Source organism: Petaurus breviceps, unplaced genomic scaffold (assembly GCF_028583685.1).
Source record: "Petaurus breviceps papuanus isolate PSGF00001 unplaced genomic scaffold, PetGlider_PUasm1.0 229, whole genome shotgun sequence".
Taxonomy (NCBI): Eukaryota; Metazoa; Chordata; class Mammalia; order Diprotodontia; family Petauridae; genus Petaurus; species Petaurus breviceps.
The window spans coordinates 19114815-19136974 of record NW_027185903.1 but is presented as its reverse complement, the minus strand read 5'-3'; the positions used below and the strand labels follow the sequence as shown (position 1 = coordinate 19136974).

General features: G+C 38.3%; 1 protein-coding gene across 2 annotated transcripts; it reads right to left on the bottom strand.

The window, feature by feature from the left end:
• Positions 1 to 975: 975 nt before the first annotated feature.
• On the bottom strand, positions 976 to 15193 carry LOC138167435 (betaine--homocysteine S-methyltransferase 1). 2 transcript variants are annotated; one of them, XM_069096311.1, is made up of 8 exons: positions 15027 to 15193; positions 13730 to 13862; positions 7598 to 7716; positions 6615 to 6806; positions 6023 to 6170; positions 3898 to 4080; positions 2359 to 2587; positions 976 to 1270 (listed from the first exon to the last, which is right to left on the bottom strand). In XM_069096311.1, exons 1-8 carry the CDS (start codon positions 15057 to 15059, stop codon positions 1081 to 1083), a joined length of 1227 nt encoding a protein of 408 aa, XP_068952412.1. In that variant the 5' UTR covers positions 15060 to 15193; the 3' UTR covers positions 976 to 1080. The 2 variants fall into 2 exon arrangements, with proteins under 2 accessions (XP_068952412.1, XP_068952413.1); XM_069096312.1 differs by having other exon boundaries at positions 15036 to 15193.
• Between the last annotated feature and the right edge of the window lie 6967 nt (positions 15194 to 22160).

Below are 22160 nucleotides of genomic sequence, written 5' to 3'. Positions count from 1 at the left end.
ACTCAAGTCCAACACCCTAGTCACTGCACCAACTAGCTGCTGCTGTAATATTTAGTATGTTTTCATACTCAAAAACCAAATCACTGAGTCAATCTCACCAGTCCTAAGTCATCACAAGTGTAATGGGGAGTGGCACTGATGCCATCTGCTGGGAGTTGCCAGAACTACAGACTGAGCCTTACACTAAGACCATGCATGGCCTGCTGGTAACCCTACCTAATATATGACTATTTCAACTTATCGGTGGGTGAGTGCCATTTTCCATGAAATTTACATTTTTCCTTAATTTTAAATAAAACCTTCTTTAAATTTTGTGAATTGTGGTATTGCAAGGGGAGCTGGTGTTGTGAGCACTGTTAATACAAGTTATATATCAATATAATAGCATGAATATAGTGAACAAATGAATTTTTAAAGGCATTTATCAGTTTCTTACTCCATTCCAGGCATTGTGCTAAGTGCTCGGGGTACAAATACAAGATTCAAGACAGTCCCTGCCCTCAAGGAGCTTATGTTCTAATAAGGGGGTAGTGGACAGGGGAGGGATATTTTGGTGTGGGAACACCTGAGAATGTTAAGCAGCACCATAGGACCAATTTATTGATCATTACCAGGAATGATAGTGTTAATTTGGTTACAATTCCCAGAGCAGGACTCAGTTTTCTTATTCATTAAATGAAAGGTTTGGACTACTGGGTCTCTGAAAATCTAGAGATTTTTTTCCATCCCAGATATGTCCCAAGTACCTATGCTGCAGGTGAGTCAGAGATTGAGAGGGAAAAATTAAATTAGATATTATTACATAAAATTAATATAATCCAAAAGATAGTAACACAAACCTGTTCAGTTGCAGCATGTATTTCCTTATACTTAATCCATTTCCTTATACTTATCAATTTGATCATCAGTCCAAAAGCACCACAAAAGAAATGAGAAAAGCCTCATTGTCACTATTAAGAAAACTTCAGAAACATATTTTGTTTTTTGTTTTTAAAGATCCATTTTTTAAATTTAATTTGAGAGCAAGCTTACAAATTTTGAGTGCCAATGGACCCCAAACACATGGCTATACACATTACATTAGGCTACTGCAGATTTGAATTTCTGTTTCTGAAAGAGTTCCTTCAATTGCTGGTCAGTCGTGGCCTCCTTCTGCTGCATTAGCTCAGCTGTTCCTTTGGTCACTCCCCAGGCATCCGGTTTGGACATGGAAGGACAGTATGGCCTACCAGAGGCCAGAGGCAGAGACTCCCAGTACTCTCTCCTTGCCCTGTGTGAAAGAAAGAAATTGTTGATGGGATGAGCTCTGTGTGTGTGTGTGTGTGTGTGTGTGTATGTATCTTTAGAAATCCATTTTATGGTCTAGGTTTTAGGTAGTGATATATAATGCATACTTAGGCAAATTTTCTGGTCTTGGCAGATAAAAGTTTGTGTATTTGTTTTCTAAGCAAACTTTGGTTTGAGATTCTAGCACAAATGCAGGGATAAAAAAATCAGCCTCAATATTTTCCTCACATGAGTTATGGTTTATTAGCTATTTAAAAAACATTTTTGCCATATGAACATATCAATACATCCTAAGCCCCAGCTATCCATAACTCCTAAATGTGTTGAAGCCTAATTATTGTGGTTGCCTTTGGTTTAAAAAAAATTTAAGCTCTGGAAGGTCCCTCTTCTATTCTGGGTAGAACACTGGGACGCAAAATGAATAACTATTCTCTTATTGACCTTTGCATGACAACGGCAACACCTCTAAAGTCAGAGAACTTGGGTTCAAATCCTGCCTGTGATCAGCGGCACTTACGTCTTCCTGGGCTGCCATTTTCCTCATCTGCAAAATTGGTGGTGGGAAGTGAGGTAGTGGGGCAGACTTACTGTCTTCTGAGATTGTTTCCAGTTCTAAATTATGATCCCAATATAGCCCCAACTATTTACAAATTAATTAGTTTTATGATGCTCAAATTTTTATAACCTAAAATATTCCCATTAATATTTGAATGTCCACTGTTTACATGGCAGTTTCAGAGCATGCAATCACATCATTCAGTTATGACTTGTTGAGAAGCCAAATAGCCTTGAAGTCTTTGATAGTCATCATTTTCTAAAGGAGTTTTTAAGAAAATGGTTCCAAATAACTTGGACCTGGTAAAGGGGAGAAAATATGGCAGCAATTTCTCATGATCATCTTATAATGTAGAACCAACCTTTAGATATAAAAGGCACATTTATATGGGGCTTTAAAAATTCTCCAGTACTTTCCCAGAGAATCAGTTCTAGCATTCATTTAGGCCAGACCAGGCCACCAGAACCCTGTAACCAATTTAAAATGAGGAAGAGAGAGTAGTAAAATGTACTTACCTTGCTCTAATCCAGGGCTTGGTGTGCATGCTCAAGCCACTCCCCCAGCTGCCATGTTTTTCAGAAGCATCAGGCAGGAAGCCCCTTTCTGGAGCTAGCTCCTCAGCAATTGCTCTGATGTGATAAGGCTCAAATCCACAGCAGCCCCCGATGTACCTGACACCCAAGTTGTAGGCTTCCCTGGCATATTTCTGAATATCCCATCTGGTAGCAACTCTGGGTTCCAGACCTGTAATGGAAATGGTTTTAACTTCAAGAATACCCTTAATGAGGACAAAAAATCAGATTACATTTTTAAATTTAAAAAATCTGATTAAAAAAAAAACAAATCTAAGCACTCTGCCTAAAATAATGTCCTACCAAATCCAGAAACATTATTGAAGAATAATTTTTAATGAATTACAAATTCATTAGTCAAATACATTTGACTAACAATTGAAAATAATTTCAAATTTCCTCCATATTTCTCCATCCTCCCTTCTAACAACCATCTCTTATGATAAAAGACTAGAAAAAAAGAGAAAGAAGGGAAAAAAATCAGAAAAAACCTATCAGTACATTGGAAAAAAATGACATTATACTTAATATGTAATGTTCTACACCTGTAGCAATGTTTCTTATCCCTGTCCTCCTGATCTTTACAAAGGAGTTTGGGGATGAGTTGAAGCCAAATTCTTTTAAAAAAATGGGTTTTGGGAGGCAATCAGGGTTAAGTAACTTGCCCAGGGTCAGACAGCTAGTAAGTATCTGATGCTGGATTTGAACTCATTTCCTTCTGACTCCAAGGCTGGTGCTCTATCCATTGTGCCACCTAGCTGCCATAAACTTATGAAGTATTCAATGATAAATTACTTTAATTCATAGGATCATAGATTTAGAGTTGGAAAGGATTTCAGGCCATCTGGCACAATCCCCTCATTTTACAGATAAGGCACTGAGGCCCTGGAAGGTTAAATAGTTTGTCCAGGGTCACAGAGGTAATAAATAACCAAGTTGAAGTTCAAACCCAGGTCCTTGGAATTTCAATCTAGCATTTCTCCTACTGGACCACAAAGTTTGATAGAATTAAAATTATCCCAATGATATTTTTTTCTTCTAGACTTCTAGAGGATCCAAGAACGGTATTTATTTTTAAAAGGATGAATATTCTGGATTTTAAAAAAACATTTTATCTTACTATATAATTCATCACTCAAGTATAATATATTTCTTTTCCTCTCTTTTCCATTTACACCCAATGCCTGGCTAAAGGGAGATGAAATAAGAGATGGGGTGGGATGGAGTGAGCAATAGGCAGCAGTAGTACAGTGACTTGGAGTTGGGAGATCCCAGGTTCAAATTCTACCTCTGCAACCTACTAGCTGAGTGACCAAGGGAAAGTCACTTATTTTGAGTCTCAGTGTCCTTGTTTATAAAAATTGAGATAATTATAATAGTGATCTACTTCACAGCATTACTATAAACCTAAAAAGAGATCACAAATAGCTTTGCTGTCATTGATTTTTGAAATAGATACTTTGTTAGCATCCCATATCTTACCAAATGGAAATTCTGGAAGATCGATAAATCCTTGTTTGCCACAATCTGGAGTATGGTAAGCCAATGGCTGTGTCATCAAATAGGCTTTTAATCTGGCAGCCTCCAAACCCTCTTTCATGAGTTTTATAGTTTTCAAACTAATTATGGGGTCAAAATGGCAGTTCACACCAACAATGGAAGCTCCTAAAGGTGGAAAGAAGAACATTTTCACTTTACCATTTTATTTCTGTGTTTGAAAGAGAGTCTATTCCCTCTTATCACCTTGCCATTCTTCCACAGTTCAAGAACATCTGAGATTTTTCTCAGGGTAAGTAATTCCCACCCCAAGGCTCTCCAGGCACCACTAGGCAGTTTCTTAAGGGGCAAAGGTCCTGAAATTCATTGTCCATTAGCCAGCCCTCTGTTGAGAAATTAGCTTGTAATGAAGCCAGGCCAGTCCTAGTGACCACCCTGTTGCCAAGTCCTTTCAGCGTGGTAGGACCTACCTAAGTTAGTCATTCAGCAAGCATTGATTAAGTCTTTTCTGGGACTGTGCTAAGAGCTGAGAATGTCAAGAAAGATAAAGACAAGGACCTGTTCTCAAGGGACTCCACTTTGAATGGCAGGAGTGGGAGGGGGGAAGACAACATGCAAGACTGTTCTAGTCTTTGCTATGGCAAGGTCATGGCAATATATCAGAGTCAGAGATGGGTGGGGGCTCTTCTCCTATGTTCTGAGATCACCTTGAAATGATCTCCAATGAGGTATCTGGGTCAAGGTTTTTATAGTATGTATTGGGAAGTGGTGGCCCTGTGTAAGACCTCCCTAATTGCTAGAATGTTTAATATATAGGTATAGATATATTGTCTATGTCTACAAATGCATTTTTGTGTGTATATATGCATGTACATATATGAACATTTAAAGTGTGTGTATTTATATATGTATGTATGTATATATACACACATTAGGAAGTGGTGACCCTACAGAAAACTTCCCTAATTGCTAAAATGTTTTAAATATATAGGTATAGATATATTATCTATATCTGGATATATGTAGGTACATACATGTATATATACACACATATATGTGATTATATATGTATGTATGTGTGTATATATATATATATGTAATATATATATATACATATCTCTCTTGGGAAGTGATAGCCCTACAGAAAACCTCCCTAACTGCTAGAATACTTCTATACACACGTATGTGAGTACAGTATATATGAATACATACACATGTATATACTATATTTATATATGAATATACATATGTATGTACAAACCCTGGCCCAAATATCTCCTTGGAGATATGTATGTACATGCACACACAACATGTGCATATGTAAATGTGTGTACACATATAATAAAACATTCGTATATACATATAATAGTGTATACATAGATACATACATATATAGAATATATGAATATGTAGTGATATATAACTATAGATAGATTACTATATATAGTTGGATCACTAATAAATCTTTAAACATGAATATAATATTCATAAATAACTATGCACGCACACTCAGCACATTTGTGGTCATTTATAGAATAGCATAGAAATGCAGAGTCTTCTTCCACTTACCCTATATTCATAGTTAGAAAACCAATGGTTATAAACCTTTTGATATAGCTTCTAGTTGGTACCCCTGTGTGTCCCAGTATAGGAAAAATCCAGTCAATGAAAGCATAAAGATATATTAGGAAGATGATTATTTCCCAAAGGAGACTATTTTGTACTTAAAAGATACATCTATTACATAAAACAAGATATCCTCATGAAGAAGGAAATCCAGCTTAGCCATTGGGACCCTGAATTAAAAGTCACTAAGTTTTGAAAACTTATTTGGCACAAATTACTGTGACTTTTGCTTACTGTCTTACAAGAAAACTATGGGCTTAATTAGGGAGTGATTCATTAGGAGTGTTTCTACCACTGGCAATGGTTTCTACCTCCTAATTGCAGCTAAGTTTGCCTCTTAATAGCCATGTGAGTTCCTGAAGAGAGAGGCTCTTAAGGTCTGATTTTCCTAGTAGCTGAAGCCACAACAGTGTTTGGTCCATCGAAGTGCATTGTTTCCTGTCCCAGTGTTTGAGTACTCCAGTAGGCACACATTGCTGCTCACCTGCTTTAACCAGTCGCACTGCACATTCTCCAGGTGACACACCATGCAGATCTCCTTCTGGGCCAATGCACATGGTAGCGGCCACTGGCTTTCCAGATTCTTTTAAGGCTTCCACTGCCCAGACAGCTTCTTCTACATGCTCAAAATACTGAAAGAAAATTCGGTTCAAATTCAGTGTTCCCCTTATTGCCCAAGAGAAAAACTGGAAGAGTCTGCTACTTCCCAGCTTTTGGTTCTACTAGATCAGGGCTTCTTAATTTGGAGCTCAGGAACTTTGGTAACTTTATTTCAACATAATTGGTTTCCTTTGTAATTTATGATTTTATTTTATATATTTAAAAACATTATTCTGAGAAGGGTCCATAGGTTTTCACTGGACTACACAAGGAGTCCATGGCATCAAAAATGTTCAGAGCCCTTGTACTAGATCACTCTAATCAAGCTTCACAGAGGGTTGCAAAAACAATAGGAATTATTGGTTGCCAATTGAGCATCTTTGAAACAGTTAAGCATCATGCAGAAAGCAGAAGAGCCAGCCCAAGTGACCTGGTGTCAAGTGAGCTAGGGGGCTCTATCTGAGGACTGCATTTACCTCAGCAATCAGAAAGTCCACCTTCTTTTTCATAAAGACCTGTAACTGTTGCTGGAAAATTTTTTTCACTTCAGTTTCACTCTTGCAACTCAGGTATGATGGTGTCTGACTAACTCCACCAGCAACCAAAGCATCTCCTTCTGCAGCCACCTCCAGGGCAATGTCACAAGCAGCTTCATTCACTTTCTGCCCCTAAAATGAGAAAGCATGTATAATCACTGAATTTCCATTGGGAACTTAAAATAAAAGCAAAAGGTATTATTATTCCATTTTGCAGTTAAGAAAAAGGAGGCAAATGTAGATTGCCCAGGGTCACACAGCCATGAAGGGTCTCAGGTTGGATAAGAACTCATGTCTTCCTGACTTTAGCAACACTATCCATGAAGCCACCTACTTGCCACCCTACTACTTTAAAATAGTCATCTCTTGGACAAATAAACATAAAAACTAGTATGTTAGCAATGGGGAATGACATTCATCTAAATTTATGCTCCTCTAATTACAGCAGACATTTCTTTACTCATGTAAAAAACGGAAGAGTAAGAGATGCCATCATTTGGCACTTTCTTTTGGATCTTCAATCTACTTCTCTTATTTAATGACTCTTGCTTTGAGGTACTCCAGAGTTATGGAGCTATTTATTCTCTCTGTCTCTCTCTCCATCTCTGTCTCTATCTCTCTCCATCTCTGTCTCCATATCTGTCTCTCTCTCCCTCTATCTCTGTCTCTGTCTGTCTGTCTCTCTTCATCTCTGTGTGTCTCTCTCTCCATCTCTGTGTGTATCTCTCTCTCCATCTCTGTGTGTGTCTCTCCATCTCTGTGTGTATATCTCTCTCCATCTCTGTCTCTGTCTCACTCACACACACACACACACACACACATCTTTTCTGTCATTCTCAAGAGTCCTGAAGAGCACCACTGCATCATGAGAATTCCAGACATACCACATTATTTCAATAATTCCACAAAGGGATCTTACTTACAGATATTTTCGCTGCAACATAATTCCCTCTATTCTCCAGCTTGTCCTCACTAGCATAGAAGGTGAACGTTTGAATGACATTTGAGCCTGCTCGAAGGAATTCCCGATGAAGCTGTCGTACTATAAATGGAAATAAAGTATGATCATTTTAAACAACTGCTCACTAATCACTTATTCACCTATAACCTGAGGCATAGAATTTATTAATGTGCCAGCAACACTAAATAGAACCACTGACATGTTTTTAGTATTTATAGTTTATAAAGTGATTTCCACATATTTCATTTGATTTCCACAGCTTGTGAGGTTATTACTGTAGGTGACATTCCCCCTCTTTTGCAAATGAGAAAACAGGGGGTAGAGTGCTAGTCCTGTAGTCAGGAAGATTCATCTTCCTGAGTTCAAATCTGGCCTCAGACACTTGCTAGCTGTGTGCCCCTCAACAAGTCACTTAAATCTGTTTGCCTTAGTCTCTTCATCTGTTAAATGAGCTGGAGATGGAAATGGCAAACCACTCTAGTATCTTTGCCAAGAAAACCCCAAATGGGGTCATAGAAGAATCAGACATGATTTAAAAACAACAATAACAACATAATGTGACAATTTTATAGAACATAGTTTACCTGATTCCAAGTTTGTACACTTATAATTGTATCTTTCTGTTTCCATTGGAAGTACAAACCTCAACTTCTAGACTACTTGGAAACAGAAGAAGGTTTCCTGGTCTCCCAAAGTCTTTTCTAGTTCTACCAGTCTATAGTTCTTCATCACAGAATTCTGGAAGTATTTACTTTAAAATCCTGTTGTACTGTTAAAGTCAGATTCTATTGTATCATTACAGTCAGAGGGTAACCCTTTTATTTTTAACTTCCCTTAAAGAATCAGAAAGTTCTTAGAGTTTTATAACAAATACTAAAGTGCCAGGCAGATATTCCACAAGGTTGTTGGCGCTGTTTTAAAAATGGCACACAATTAGTGCAAGCTACAAGTATTTATGTGGGTGGATGGTAGGTGGATACATGACCATTAACAGAAGCAATGACAGTGGGGCAGTGGAGAAACCTATGAAAAATGTCTGTCCTGTGCTGCTGCTGCCCCGGTCTGATGGGGAGAAGAACCTTTTACACTTTGGAATAAAGAACATGCTCTAAATATAAAAAACACAAGGCTGCACCACTCTTTTAAAATACCATTTTACTGTAGCCTTACGTCGAAGAGCTTCACATCCTTTAGCTTTATGTTTTGTATATGAAATGCCAGAGGTAAGAGATTCCATATTATTTAACCTTTCCCACAGGATAAGAAAAAAAATGAGAGTGTGTGATTTTTAGGAATTCAAGAACTAATGCAGGGAAATGCAAATGTTTTATCTGGTACAAAATTAGTCCAGGAGACTTGTTATATCCAATAATAAGGTGAAAAACCAACTTAGAAACCTCTTTCCTATTTCTGAGGGTTTTAGTACTCTTAACTTTTTATCATGATTCTAAAGTAATAGTTTAAATAATTTTATTGATAATGAAATAATTTTATTTAAAATAAATTTTTTTATTCTTCTTCTAAAATTCTACTGAAGCCACTGAGTCTACAAAGGCAGCCCTGTAGAAATGAAAAGAGCCAGAAAATTTGTTTTAAGATGATAAAACATGCCTAACCATATCTCTACCTGACATTAAAAACAATGTGAACCACAAGGAGAATACCATATAAAGCAATATACTCGTAAGTCTTTGCCATCTCCTAACACATGCAGTCATCTTTTGCTGGCAACAGAATGCAGAACTAAATGATGGTGTAGTGGGATTTGCACCATTTTATCTTCTAGCAGCAGAATGTTGACTAAATCTATGGATTGTCAAAACCACTAGTCGCTATTAAGTCACAGAAAAGAGAATCTCAAATGCAGCCAAAGAGCAGATGCTGAGGAACTGAAATAATCTCCACATAGATATATTCATCACTGAAATGGAGTTTACTTAACTTTGAGCCAAATTAACTCCATCTTGGTTTTAACAAAACTCATGCAGCTTGCTAAGCAAGTAAGAGTATGCTAAGCTGTGAGAAACTCTTGTTTGAATAGATATTTCCTAAGCATAGTTCATTGCCTGTACTACAATATCATCTATTGGACTTTCACTTCTCCCTCTGCCATCCCTCCCTTAGGTAATCCCATTCTTCATCCTCACCATGAGGTCCACTCCTTTGATCCCTCAATGCTCTCCCAAACCATTTCCTCTGCAATAGTCACTCTTTCCTCTTCTTCCCATCTTGACTCAACAATTCAACTCTACACTGTCCTCCTCTCTTGAATCCCTTTCCGCCCTTATATCACTGGTTAAACCCAGTTAAACCTCATATTTGGATTACTCCCACCATTCATTCATTGTCTTTGTGTCTATACACAAAGAAAAAATTATGCATCCATTCTGACTGGGTCCACCACAAATTTATGTTCCACAGCCTTGGCTGGGCCCTCACTGCTGCTAAGCAAGTTTATTATTAGACCTCCCTCTAACTCCCACTAATTCACCATTACTATTTTACCACCCCACCCCACTCCCCTTATCAACTCACTATCCTACTCTCCACAGCTGCTCTACCAAACCTTTTCATTCTTTACCTCTCATGTGAGAACCTTGTCTCATATTTTACAGGAAAAATTGAGGCCATTCACTGTGAACTCTTCCCTTTTCCCTCATTTCTTAACACTCAGATGATTTCTACCACCTTTTCCTTATTTTTTTTTGCGAGATAATTTTTATTATTAATTAATTTATTTTTAGTTTTCAACATTCATTTCCACAGGATTTTGAGTTCCAAATTTCTTACCCATTTCTCCACTCCCCCCACCCCAAGACAGAGTGCATTCTGATTACCCCTTCCTCCAATCTGCCCTCCCTTCTATCATCCCACCTTCTCTTTTCCCCTTTCCTTCTATTTTCCTCTAGGGTAAGATAGATTTCTACACCCCATTGCCTGTATATCTTTTTTCCCAGTTGCATATAAAAACAATTTTTAGCATTCATTTTAAAAACTTTGAGATCCACATTTCTCTCCCTTCCTCCCTCCCCATCCACCGCAAGCAATTTGATATAGGTTATACATATGTAGTCATGCAAGAAACTTCCATAACAGTCATATTGTGACATACTAACTATATTTCCCTCCATCCTGTCCTGCTTTCCATTTATCCTATTCTCTCCTCTGACTCATCCCTCCTCAAAAGTGTTTGCTTCTCATTACCATTCTCCCAATCTGCCATCCCTTCTTATTATCCCCCTCTCTTATCCCCTTCCTCCCCTGCTTTCCTGTAGGGTAAGATAGATTTTCATCCCCAATTGAGTATGTATGTTATTCCCTCCTTAAGCCAAATTCATTGAGAGTAAGATTCACTTATTCCCTCTCACCTCCCCCCTCCTCCCCTACATTGTAAAAGCTCTTTCTTGTCTCTTTTATGTGAGATAATTTACTACATTCTATCTCTCCCTTTCTCTGCCTCCCAGTACATTCCTCTCAGCACTTAATTTTATTTTTTAGATATCCCTTCATATTTAGCTCACCCTGTGTGAGCACATGTGCTCTCTCTCTCCCCATCTAGCCATCTATCTATCTATCTATCTATCTATCTATCTATCTATCTATCTATCCATCTATCTCTTTCTTCCAGCTACCCTAATACTGAGAAGAGTCTCATGAGTTACAAATATCATCTTTCCATGTAGGAATATAAACAGTTCAACTTTAATAAGTCCCTTATGATTTCTCTTTCCTATTTACCTTTTCATGCTTCTCTTATTTCTTGTATTTAAAAGTTATATTTTCTATTCAGCTCTGGTTTTTTCATAAGAATGCTTGGAAGTTCACTATTTCATTGAAATTCCATTTTTCCTCCTGAAGTATTGTACTTGGTTTTGCTGGGTAAGTGATTCTTGGTTTTAATCCTACCTCCTTTGGCCTCCAGGATATCACATTCCACGCCCTCTTTTCCTTTAGTGTAGAAGCTGCTAAATGTGTTATCCTGATTGTGTTTCTACAATACCTGGATTGTTTCTCTCTGGCTGCTTGCAATATTTTCTCCTTGACCACCTTTTCCTTCTTTACTCCTGTTTCATAAGATGAAATAGCATCACTCCTTACCAAGGAGTAAGCAGTTCAAGAGATCCCATGCCATCTGTCTCCTCCAAATTGTCACCCCTACTTTCTCACTCATTTTTCATCTCTTTTTCTCTACTGGCTCTTTCCCTAATGGCTACAAATATGCCCATGTTTCTCCTATTCTGAAAAAAAAACCAACACAACAACCCTCACTTGATCTTCCCATCTCCACTATCATTTTATTTCTCTTCTGTCCTTTGTAGCCAAACTACTTAAAAAGGTCATCTACAAAAGGTGCATCCACTTTCTTCCCTCTAACTCTCTTCTTAACTCCTTCCAACTTGGCTTCCAACCTTATCATTCTACTGAAACTGTTCTCTCCAAAGTTACTAATGATCTCTTAGTCGACAAATCTAATGGCCTTTTCTCAATCCTCATTCTCTTTGACTTCTGCAGTCTTTGACATTGCTGCTCACTCTTTCCTTCTTGATATTCTCTTCTCTCTGGGTTTTCTGGAGATAGATCTCTCCTCTTTATACCTATCTGACCACTCCTCAGTCTCTTTTTCTGGATCCTCTTCCAAATCATGGCCTCTAACCACAAATGTCCCTCAGAGTTCTCTCCTGGGCCTTCTCTTCTCTCTCTCTATTACTTTACTTGGTGATCTCATTAGCTCCTATGGATTTTATTACCATCTTTATTCTGATGATCCTCAAGTCTATCTTTTCTGCCCAAATCTAACAGCTGATTCCAATCTGGCATCTCCAATTGCCTTTCAGATATCTTAGACTGGATGTCTAAAAGATATCTTAAACTCAAATATGTCCAAAGACCAGAACTTATTATCTTGCACCCTAAAACCTTCCCTTCTCCTATCTTTCTATTACTGTAGACAATACCATCTTCCTTAGTCCCTCAGGTTCCCAACCTAGGAGTCATTCTGGATTCATCATTATCTCTCACTCCCCATATCCAAGTTGTTGCCAAGGCCTTTTGATTTTGCCTTTGAAAGATCTCTGATATTCCCCCTTTTCTCCTCTGTTACTGCCACCACTCTGGGGCAGGCCCTCATCATCTGTCGGATTGGATTATTGCAATATTGCCTGCTGGTGTGTCTGCAGCCTCAAGTCTCTCCCTACTCTAGTCAATCTTCCATGCAGCCACTAAAGTAATTTTGCTAAAGTATAGGTCTTGTCATCTTACCTCTCTACACAATAAACTCTAATGACTCCCTGTTGCCTTCAGGTGCAAATACAAGATGCTTTGTTTGCCATTCAGACTCCCCTTAATAAAATCAATTGGATAAAGTGGGAATTTATGGGTGTCTAAACAAGAGGGAAAGTCCTTTCATTAACTAAGAAGTGTTAATTAGTTTAAAAGTGGTGTTAATTAGTTTAAAAATATTAAGAAGTACTGATTTGTTAAAACCCCCAGCCGAAGTTTCTTTCATTGTTGCTTTAGAATTTCTTCATTTTTCCTTGTCCATTTCTGCCCTCTTCTTTTCTAAGCCACCAAATTCCTTTGTATAACAATAGTAATAATAACAATGGCTAACATTTATATTGCAGTTTATGTTTTGCCAAGCATTTTACAAATATTATCATTGGTCCTCACAACAACTCTGGGAGCTAGGTGCTAATATTACCCCCATTTTACAGATGAGAAAACTGAGGCAAATAGAGCTTAAGTAATTTTTTCAAGGTCATACAGCTAGTGTCTGAGTCTGGATTTGGAACTCAGGACTTTTTGACTCCAAGTCCAGACCTCTCTAGAGGAAATTGTACAGAAAAGACTATATCATCTCTTGTCCCTCCGATCAGGACACTTCTAGAGAAGGGAGGGAAGAGATGGGATCCATTACTATACATGATAGATATCTCCCTTCCCCCCCCTTTTTTTGTCTTTATTACCCCTCCCTTTTAATGGTAAAGTAAAAAAGAAACTTACTTGGCTATTAGCAAGGGAAAGATGTTCTACACAGGATGGAATCTTAGTGTTAAAGACATATAACACTATATAGGCATTCCCATTAACTGACCTGCTTCTGGGTATTCAACTGCAGCTTCCGGAGTCCAGGGCCCAGCTTTCACATATCCTCTTTTCTCAAGGGCAAAGACAAATCCCCCATCTCCAATTACAATCTCTCCAGAATCCAAACGCTGGAGAATTCCCTAAAAATAAAGGGGGAGGAAGAGAACAAAGTGCAGTTTTATCAAATTTCCTGAAAGCAATTTCCACCTCTTTTAATGTATTATATTTGTAAAGTGTGATCTAGGCTGCTGAAAAAAAAAAGTATAGCTACACATATGTATAGGATTTTGAGAAAAGTATCTTCTGATTAAGAAACTATTTTCCTCCTATCCCTCCCCTACCCCATGGACCCCAAGAAGTAGGTGTGCTTCGGGCACAGCCACAAGGTGGATGAAAGGAAGTCTTGGGACTCCCGGAGCTGCGCTGCAACCACCTTCAACTTCCGCCTAAACACCATCGCGAACGTCACCTACATCCCAGCTCTCTGGCTAGTCGCGTAGCCAATCAGAATGGGAAGACTGAGAAATCCAACTTCTGAGTTTACGAGATCTTAAAAAGTACATCAAATACCTGTGGAGCCCCGTGGGACTTCTAGTCTCCCCCTTAGTTTTACAGGCAGAAAACGGAGGACCAGAGAAGGGAAGGCTCTTCTTTAAGGGACTGCGGTCAGGGAAACTTACTTTCCTTCTTCCCTCCCTCCCCCTCTCCATCTCCTTCTCCCTCTCTCCCTCTCTTACTCTCTCTCTCCCATCACTGAGATATGATCTCTTCAGCAGGCCGGACAGAACCAGTTCCTGAACTTCAATCCTGACAGTGGCTGGCTTGAGAAACTTTCGGGCGGACATTTCTCCTACCTTAGACGAGAACCTATTTAGATTATCTTCCCATTCCTCTCCCTCTCCCTTATCTCTCGGGTTCTCCTCGAATCCACAACCAGAGACCTACTTTCTTTCCTGCTCTGTGTCCCGGAGCGAAGCCTCGAAACCGACCAGACACGAACACATTCCTCTTCTCTCGAGGAGCTACAATACAGCCCCCAACCCCTCCCTTCTTCCCCCCCCCCACCCCCCGCTCCCGGACTTCTGGAAAGATTTCGGAGCCTCAAGATCAGAGGACATGGGAATGGGGGATGCGGAGTAACGTAGTAGCTGAGTATGGGGCACCTAGAGCCCCACATCAGAGAGACAGACAACCTGGTGGGGACACTTCGTGGAAGCGAAAGAAAAGGCAAAATCACAGACAAACGGATTAGACAGAGAGATGGACAGAGTTAAGAGTGAGAGGCTTGGCGCCTCAGGATTCACCTTCTTCACCTTTTTGCCTCCGGAGGGTACCATCTCTTAGAACTGTACACTGGCTTTTCACTGGGTCCGGGTGGGGGAAGTTGCCGCGGTCTTGGCTAGCGAAGCAGCCAGAAGTAGCAGAGCCCCCAACTGACCTGCGTCCTTATACCTTTCTTGTGGGTGGGGTGGGTGTCTTTCGAATGGGGTGGGACCTCTCCTGTCCAACACCATCGGTGGGTGGAGGAACACGCCCCTCGATCTCCTCCTTAAACAGACTGAGGGTTAAGCTTGTTTAGTGAACGTAGGGCTCACAATATTTTGGAAAGAGAGAAATCGAAGCAGGCTGTATGGCAGAAACCCCGGGCTGCAATAATCAATGTTGCCCAAGGCAGGAAGGCATCAAACGCTACCCCCCACACTGACAGCCGCCATTCACCTGAACTGGTTTTTGCGGTATCATTTTTTCTTCACAATCACTCACCTCCCCGTCATGCTCCTGAATTTCTATATGGAATTTTGTTATACATTTTTTCTTATAAATTGCTCCCCTTCTCACAGTCTCAGGGTCCAGAGAGGCTGTTAACACACACGAAATTTCATTTCCTCTCTCATTGCCTTTGCGCTGTTCAGAGAGTGAATCCTGTTTCCTTCAAGGCTGAGTTCAGGCACCTGCTTTTCATGAAGTCTTTCTTGATACATGTGTCTCATCCAGCACCTACTGCCTTCCCCCTAAACTTTTTTTTTTTTTTTTAAGCAATCGGGGTTAAGTAACTTGCTCAAGGTTACACGGCCAGTTATTTCTGGGTGTGGTGCTGAGTGTCTGAGCCCGGGATTCGATCTCCAGGTCGTCCCAACACTGGAGCCGGTGCTCTTACTTGCTGTGCTACCTGGCCGCCCCCCTAAACTTCTTTATATATAGCAGTGGTGGGCAAGTCGGTCAACCGGTACATGGCACATAGCTATCCAATATATTAACAGTAGCTAATAGTTATTGCAATGGAGATTAAGATCTTTGTAGAAGTGTCAACTGGCCGAATAAACAATAAAGGCATATTCACTCTCATGACTGACCTTGAACTATCATACTCAAACATGCCTTGCAATCTCAAATATTACATCTGGCAATGAGAATCATTTACATGGCAACGTGCAATTCAAGAGGTCTGTTCTACAGTGATTCCCAAATAACTCTATACTAAGTTCTTGTTTCTTTTTTTTTTAATTAATTAATTTGTTTGTTTACTTTTCGTTTACAAGATTCAATTCCACAATTCCTTGAGTTTTGAATTCTGTCCCCCTCCTTCTCTCTCCCCACCCCCCATGGCAGCATGCGATCAAGTATAGGATCTGCAAATACTTTCACATTAGACATTAGTCAGGTTAAAAAGATGGGTTGTATCAGATGGAATGAAAAATGGTAAAGAGGAAATAAAACCAAACAAGAAAAAGATCAGGTAGTTTGCTTCAATCTGGATTCAAACTCAGTTCTTTCTATTCCTTCTCTGAATGTAGACATCTCTCTCCATCATGAGTCTTTTGGGATTGACTTATATCACTGCATTGCTGAGAAGAGTCCAGTCTATCAAAGTTAGTCATCACACATATGTTGTGTCTGTAATTGTGTACAAATTTCTCCTGGTTCTACTCTTCTCACTCAACATCAGTTTGTATAAGCCTCTCCAGGTAAATATGAAGTCCATCTGCTCCTCGTTTCTTATAGCACAATAATATTCCATAACATGCATATACCACAACTTGTTCAGCCATTCCCCAATTGATGGGCACCCCCTTAATTTCCAATTCTTTGCTATCACAAAAGGAGCTGCTATAAATATTTTTGTACATATGGGTCTTCCTCCCACTTCTATGATCTCTTTGGGATATAACCCTAGAAGTGGTATTGCTGGGTCAAAGGATATGAAATTTTTTATAGCCCTTTGGGCATAATTCCAGATTGCTCTCCAGAAAGGTTGGATCGGTTCACAACTCCACCAGCAATGCATTAGTGTTCCAATTTGCTCACATCCTCTCCAGCATTTGTCATTTTCCTGTTTTGTCATCTTAGTCAATCTGATTGGTGAGATGTGGTACCTCAGAGTTGTTTTGATTTGCACTTCTCTAACCAATGGTGATTTAGAGCATTTCTTCCTATGCTTATAGATATCTTTAATTTCTTTCTCTGAAAACTGCCTGTTCATATCTTTTGACCATTTATCAATTAGGGAATTACTTGTATTCTTATAGATTTGACTCAATTCTCTGTATATTTAAGAAATGAGTCCTTTATCAGAGACATAGGTTGTAAAAATTCTTTCCCAATTTCCCACATCCCTCTTAGTCTTGGTTACATTGGCTTTGTTTGCACAGAAGCTTTTCAATTTAATGTAATCAAAATTATCCATTTTGCATTTTATAATGCTCTCTAATTCTTGTTTAGTCATAAAGTCTTTCCCTCTCCACAAATCTGATAGGTAAACTATTCCTTGCTTTCCAAGATTGCTTACAGTATCAACCTTTATACCTAGATCATGCATTCATTTTGACTTAATTTTGGTGCATCGTGTTAGATGATGGTCTATGCCCAGTTTCTGCCATACCATATTCCAATTTTCCCAGCAGTTTTTGTCAAATAGTGAGTTCTTATCCCCAAAACCAGGGTCTTTGGGTTTATCAAACAATAGATTACTATAGTCATTGACTGCTGAATCTTGTGTGCCTAATCTATTCCATTGATCCACTACTCTATTCCTCAGCCAGTACCAAGTAGTTTTGATCACTGCTGCTTTATAATATAGATTAAAATCTGGTATAGCTAGTCCACCTTCGCTAGCATTTCTTTTCATTAATTCCCTTGATATTCTGGACCATTCTTTCAAATGAATTTTGTTACTATTTTTTCTAGCTCTATAAAGTAGTTTTTTTGGTAAATTGATTGGTATGGCACTAAATACATAATTTAATTTATGTAAAATTTTCATTTTTATTATATTAGCTAGACCCAGCCATGAGCGATTGATATTTTTCCAATTGGTTATATCTGACTTTATTTGTGCAAAAAGTGTTTTGTAGTTGTGATCATATAGGTCCTGGGTTTGTTTTGGCAGGCAGATTCTCAAATATTTTATAATGTCTACAGCAACTTTAAATGGGATTTTTCTTTCTATCTCTTGCTGTTGAATTTCATTAGAAATATATAGAAATGCCGAGGATTTATGTGGGTTTATTTTATATCCTGCCACTTTGCCAAATTTATTTATTGTCTCAAAAGTAGTTTTTTACTTGATTCTCTAGGATTCTCTAAGTATATCATCATATCATCTGCAAAGAATGATAGCTTGGTCTCTTCTTTGCCTAATTTGATTCCTTTGATTTCTTTTTCTTCTCTAATTGCTACTGTTAATATTTCTAGTACCAGATTGAATAAGAGGGGTGATAGTGAACATCCTTGTTTCACCCCTTATCTTATTGAAAATGCTTCTAGCTTCTCCCCATTATATATAATATTTGCTGATGGCTTTAAATAGATGCTGCCTACTATTTTAAGGAAGGCTCAATTTATTCCTATACTTTCTAGTGTTTTTAATAGGAATGGATGTTGTATTTTGTCAAAAGCCTTTTCTGCATCTATTGAGATGATCATGTGGTTTCTGCTAGTTTTATTGTTGATATGATCAATTATACTGATGGTTTTCCTAATATTAAACCATCCTTGCATTCCTGGAATAAATCCTACTTGATCAAAGTGTATTATTCTTGAGATAAGTTGCTGTAGTTTTTTAGCTAATATTTTATTTAAAATTTTTGCATCTATATTCATGAGGGAGATTGGTCTATAATTTTCTTTCTCTGTTTTACGTCTTCCTGATTTGGGTATCAGTACCATATTTGTGTCATAAAAAGAATTTGGTAGGACTCCTTCACTAATTTTCCCGAATAGTTTGTAGAGTATTGGAATCAATTGTTCTTTAGATGTTTGATAGAATTCACTAGTAAGTCCATCTGGCCCTGGAGATTTTTTTCTAGAGAGTTCACTGTTGGCTTGTTTGATTTCTCTTTCTGAGATGGGGCTATTTAAGTAATTTACTTCCTCTTCAGTTAATCTGGGCAACTTGTATTTTTGTAAATATTCATCCATTTCCCTAAGATTGTCAAATTTATGTGCATACAATTGGGAGAAATAATTCCTAATTGTTGTTTTGATTTCCTCTTTGTTGGAGGTAGATTCACTCTTTCCATTTTTGATACTCATAATTTGGTTTTCTTCTTTCTTTTTTTTTATCATATTGACTAAGCATCCATCAATTTTATTGTTTTTTTCATAAAACCAGCTCTTAGTTTTATTTATTAATTCAATAGTTTTCTTAATTTCAATTTTATTAATTTCTCCTTTGGTTTTCAATATTTCTAATTTAGTATTTAATTGGGGATTTTGAATTTGTTCTTTTTCTAAGTTTTTCAATTGCATGCCCAATTCATTGACCTCCCTTTTCTCTAATTTAATCATGTATGCACTCAGGGATATAAAGCTTTCCCTAAGAACTGCCTTTAATGCATCCCAGAAATTTTGGTATGTTGTCTCATTATTATTATTCTCTTGAATGAAATTACTGATTGTTTCAATAATTTCTTGTTTGACCCACTCATTCTTTAGGATTAAATTGTTTAATTTTCAATTAATTTTTAGTCTATCTTTCCACAGCCCTTTATTGCATATCGTTTTTATTCCATCATGATCTGAGAAGGATGCATTTAATATTTCTGCCTTTCTGCACAGAATTGTGAGGTTTTTATGCCCTGGAACATGGTAGATTTTTGAGTATGTGCCACGAACTGCTGAGAAGAATGTATATTCCTTTTTATCCCCATTCAGTTTTCTCCAGAGATATGTCATATCTAGCCTCTCTAAAATTCTATTCGCCTCTTTAACTTCTTTCTTGTTTATTTTGAGGTTAGATTTATCAAGTTCAGAGAGGGGGAGATTAAGGTCCCCCACTAGTTATAGTTTTGCTATCTATTTTTTCCTCTAATTCTCTTAACTTCTTTTCTAGGAATTTGGATGCTATACAACTTGGTGCATATATGTTAAGTAATGATATTGCTTCATTCTCGATGGTGCCTTTTAGCAGGATATAGTTTCCTTCCTTATCTCTTGTAATTAGATTTATTTTTGCTCTTGCTTTATCTAAGATAATGATTGCTACCCCTGCTTTTTTTTACTTTAGCTGAGGCATAGTATATTCTACTCCAGCCTTTTACATTTACCCTGTGGTGTAGCAGCAAGCACCCCAAGCGTCCTCAGGGTTTGCTACCAGCACAGGTTCTTGGATCTGCTTTGATAAAGGAAAGCAACTCAAAAGGGGTTAACAAGCTTACTTTAATCAGTCAGACATATATCGTTTACCTTGTTCAGGGGAAAAGGTCAACACCCCGAACTTCAAAGTATACAGGCAGAATTATCAAGACAGAAACAGATCAAGTAGACAGATTTCCAAACTGTCCAACCATTACATCCATACCCAGTCAACATCTGGGTTTCCACATCGGGGTTTTTCAAAGGCGGGGGTGGGGGGCCCTGGACAACGGCTTCCCAGAATACAGATCAAATCACAGAACACTTCTCAAAGTGAGCCCCCAAAACAAAGCTACACATCGGGGCTTATATAGCCTTCTCCTGGCTCAGAGCATGTAACAACCTTTCGGACCCACTGGCCAATAAAAAAGTATCTACTGAAAAACAAGCCTCCCACCCCAGGCTCCAGGTGCACTTTAGCCTAGGGGCAGGGAAGATCTTTAAAATTTACATTCTCATTACATGTGGGTATCCCTTTGTTTCAAATGTGTTTCTTGTAGACAGCATATTGTTGGATTATGGTTTTTAATCCATTGTGCTATCCACCTCTGTTTTATGGGAGAGTTCATTCCATTCACATTCACAGTAATGATGACTGTCTGTCTCTTCCCCTCCATCCTATTCCCTCCCCTGCTTATGTTTTTGTTTTGTCCTTCTCCCTTCCCCTCCTTGAGGGTTTTCCTTTTGACTACCACCTCCCTCAGTGTTCCCTCCTGGTAAAACCCCCCTTCTTTGTCTACCCTCTCCCCTTACTACTTTTTCCCTCCCCTCTAATCCCCCCCCCCCTTAGCCTCCTACTGCCTCTAGGGCACAATACATTTTTATACTTATCAGAGTATGTTATTCCCCCTTTGACCCCAAACCAATGAGAGTAAATTTCATACAGTGCTCTTCTCCCTCCCTCCTTTCCCTCTATTTAATGAGTTTTCATGTTTTTTTTTTAACATTAGAATCTTAAACTTAACTGATTATGTTGATTCCTCTTTGCACCAGAACCAGTGAGAATAATGTTCAAATGATGTTCCTCTCCCTCTTTCCTTCCCTTCTACTATAGTGTATTTTTATGCCTCTTATGGCATAATTTACTTTTTCTGTCTCATCCTTTCCTTTTATCCCATTGTAGTCCCTTTGACCCCCTTTATAAGGTTTTTTTTATCATCAGATTAGTTCATTTATACCCACACCTTCTATCTATGTATAACCTTTTTAAGAGTCATGATAATCATATAAATTTCAAAATTGAAGTTATCAGCTTTTCTTATAGGGATGTGAATATTTTGCTCTTATTGTATCCCAAGTCATGTGCATGTGTGCATGTGTGTATGTGTGAGTGTGTGTTTTCCTTGTTTACCTTTTTATGTCTTTCTTGAGTCTTGTATTTGGAGACCAAATTTTCCATTGAGCTCTGGCTTTTTCATCAGGAAAGTCTGGAAGTCCCTTATTTCATTAAATGAACATCTCCTTTCCTGAAAGATTATGCTCAGTTTTGCTGGGTAGTTAATCCTTGGATGCAGTCCTATCTCTTTTGCCCCACAAAATATCAAATTCCAATCCCTCTGATCTTTTAATGTAGAAGCTTCTAGGTCCTGTGTGATCCTTACTGTAGTTGCACGATATTTAAATTGTTTCTTTTTGGCTGCTTGCAGTATTTTCTCCTTAATCTTGTAATTCTGGAATTTGGCAACTATATTTCTTGGAGTTTTCAATTTGGGATCTCTTTCAGGGTGAGTCCAGTGAATTCTTTCAATAACTATTTTATCTTCTGATTCCAGGACTTCAGGACATTTTTCTTTGACAATCTCTTG

What these genes read in the sequence shown, in the direction of transcription:
- LOC138167435 (XM_069096311.1), bottom strand. Translation starts at nt 15,059, where the DNA reads ATGGTACCCTCCGGAGGCAAAAAGGTGAAGAAG. An exon ending in TGGACTTTCTGATTGCTGAG is followed by an intron (nt 6,171 to 6,614) that starts GTAAATGCAGTC and finishes ATTTTCTTTCAG; the next exon opens with TATTTTGAGCATGTAGAAGA. An exon ending in AAGCCCTGGATTAGAGCAAG is followed by an intron (nt 1,271 to 2,358) that starts GTAAGTACATTT and finishes TCTTTCACACAG; the next exon opens with GGCAAGGAGAGAGTACTGGG.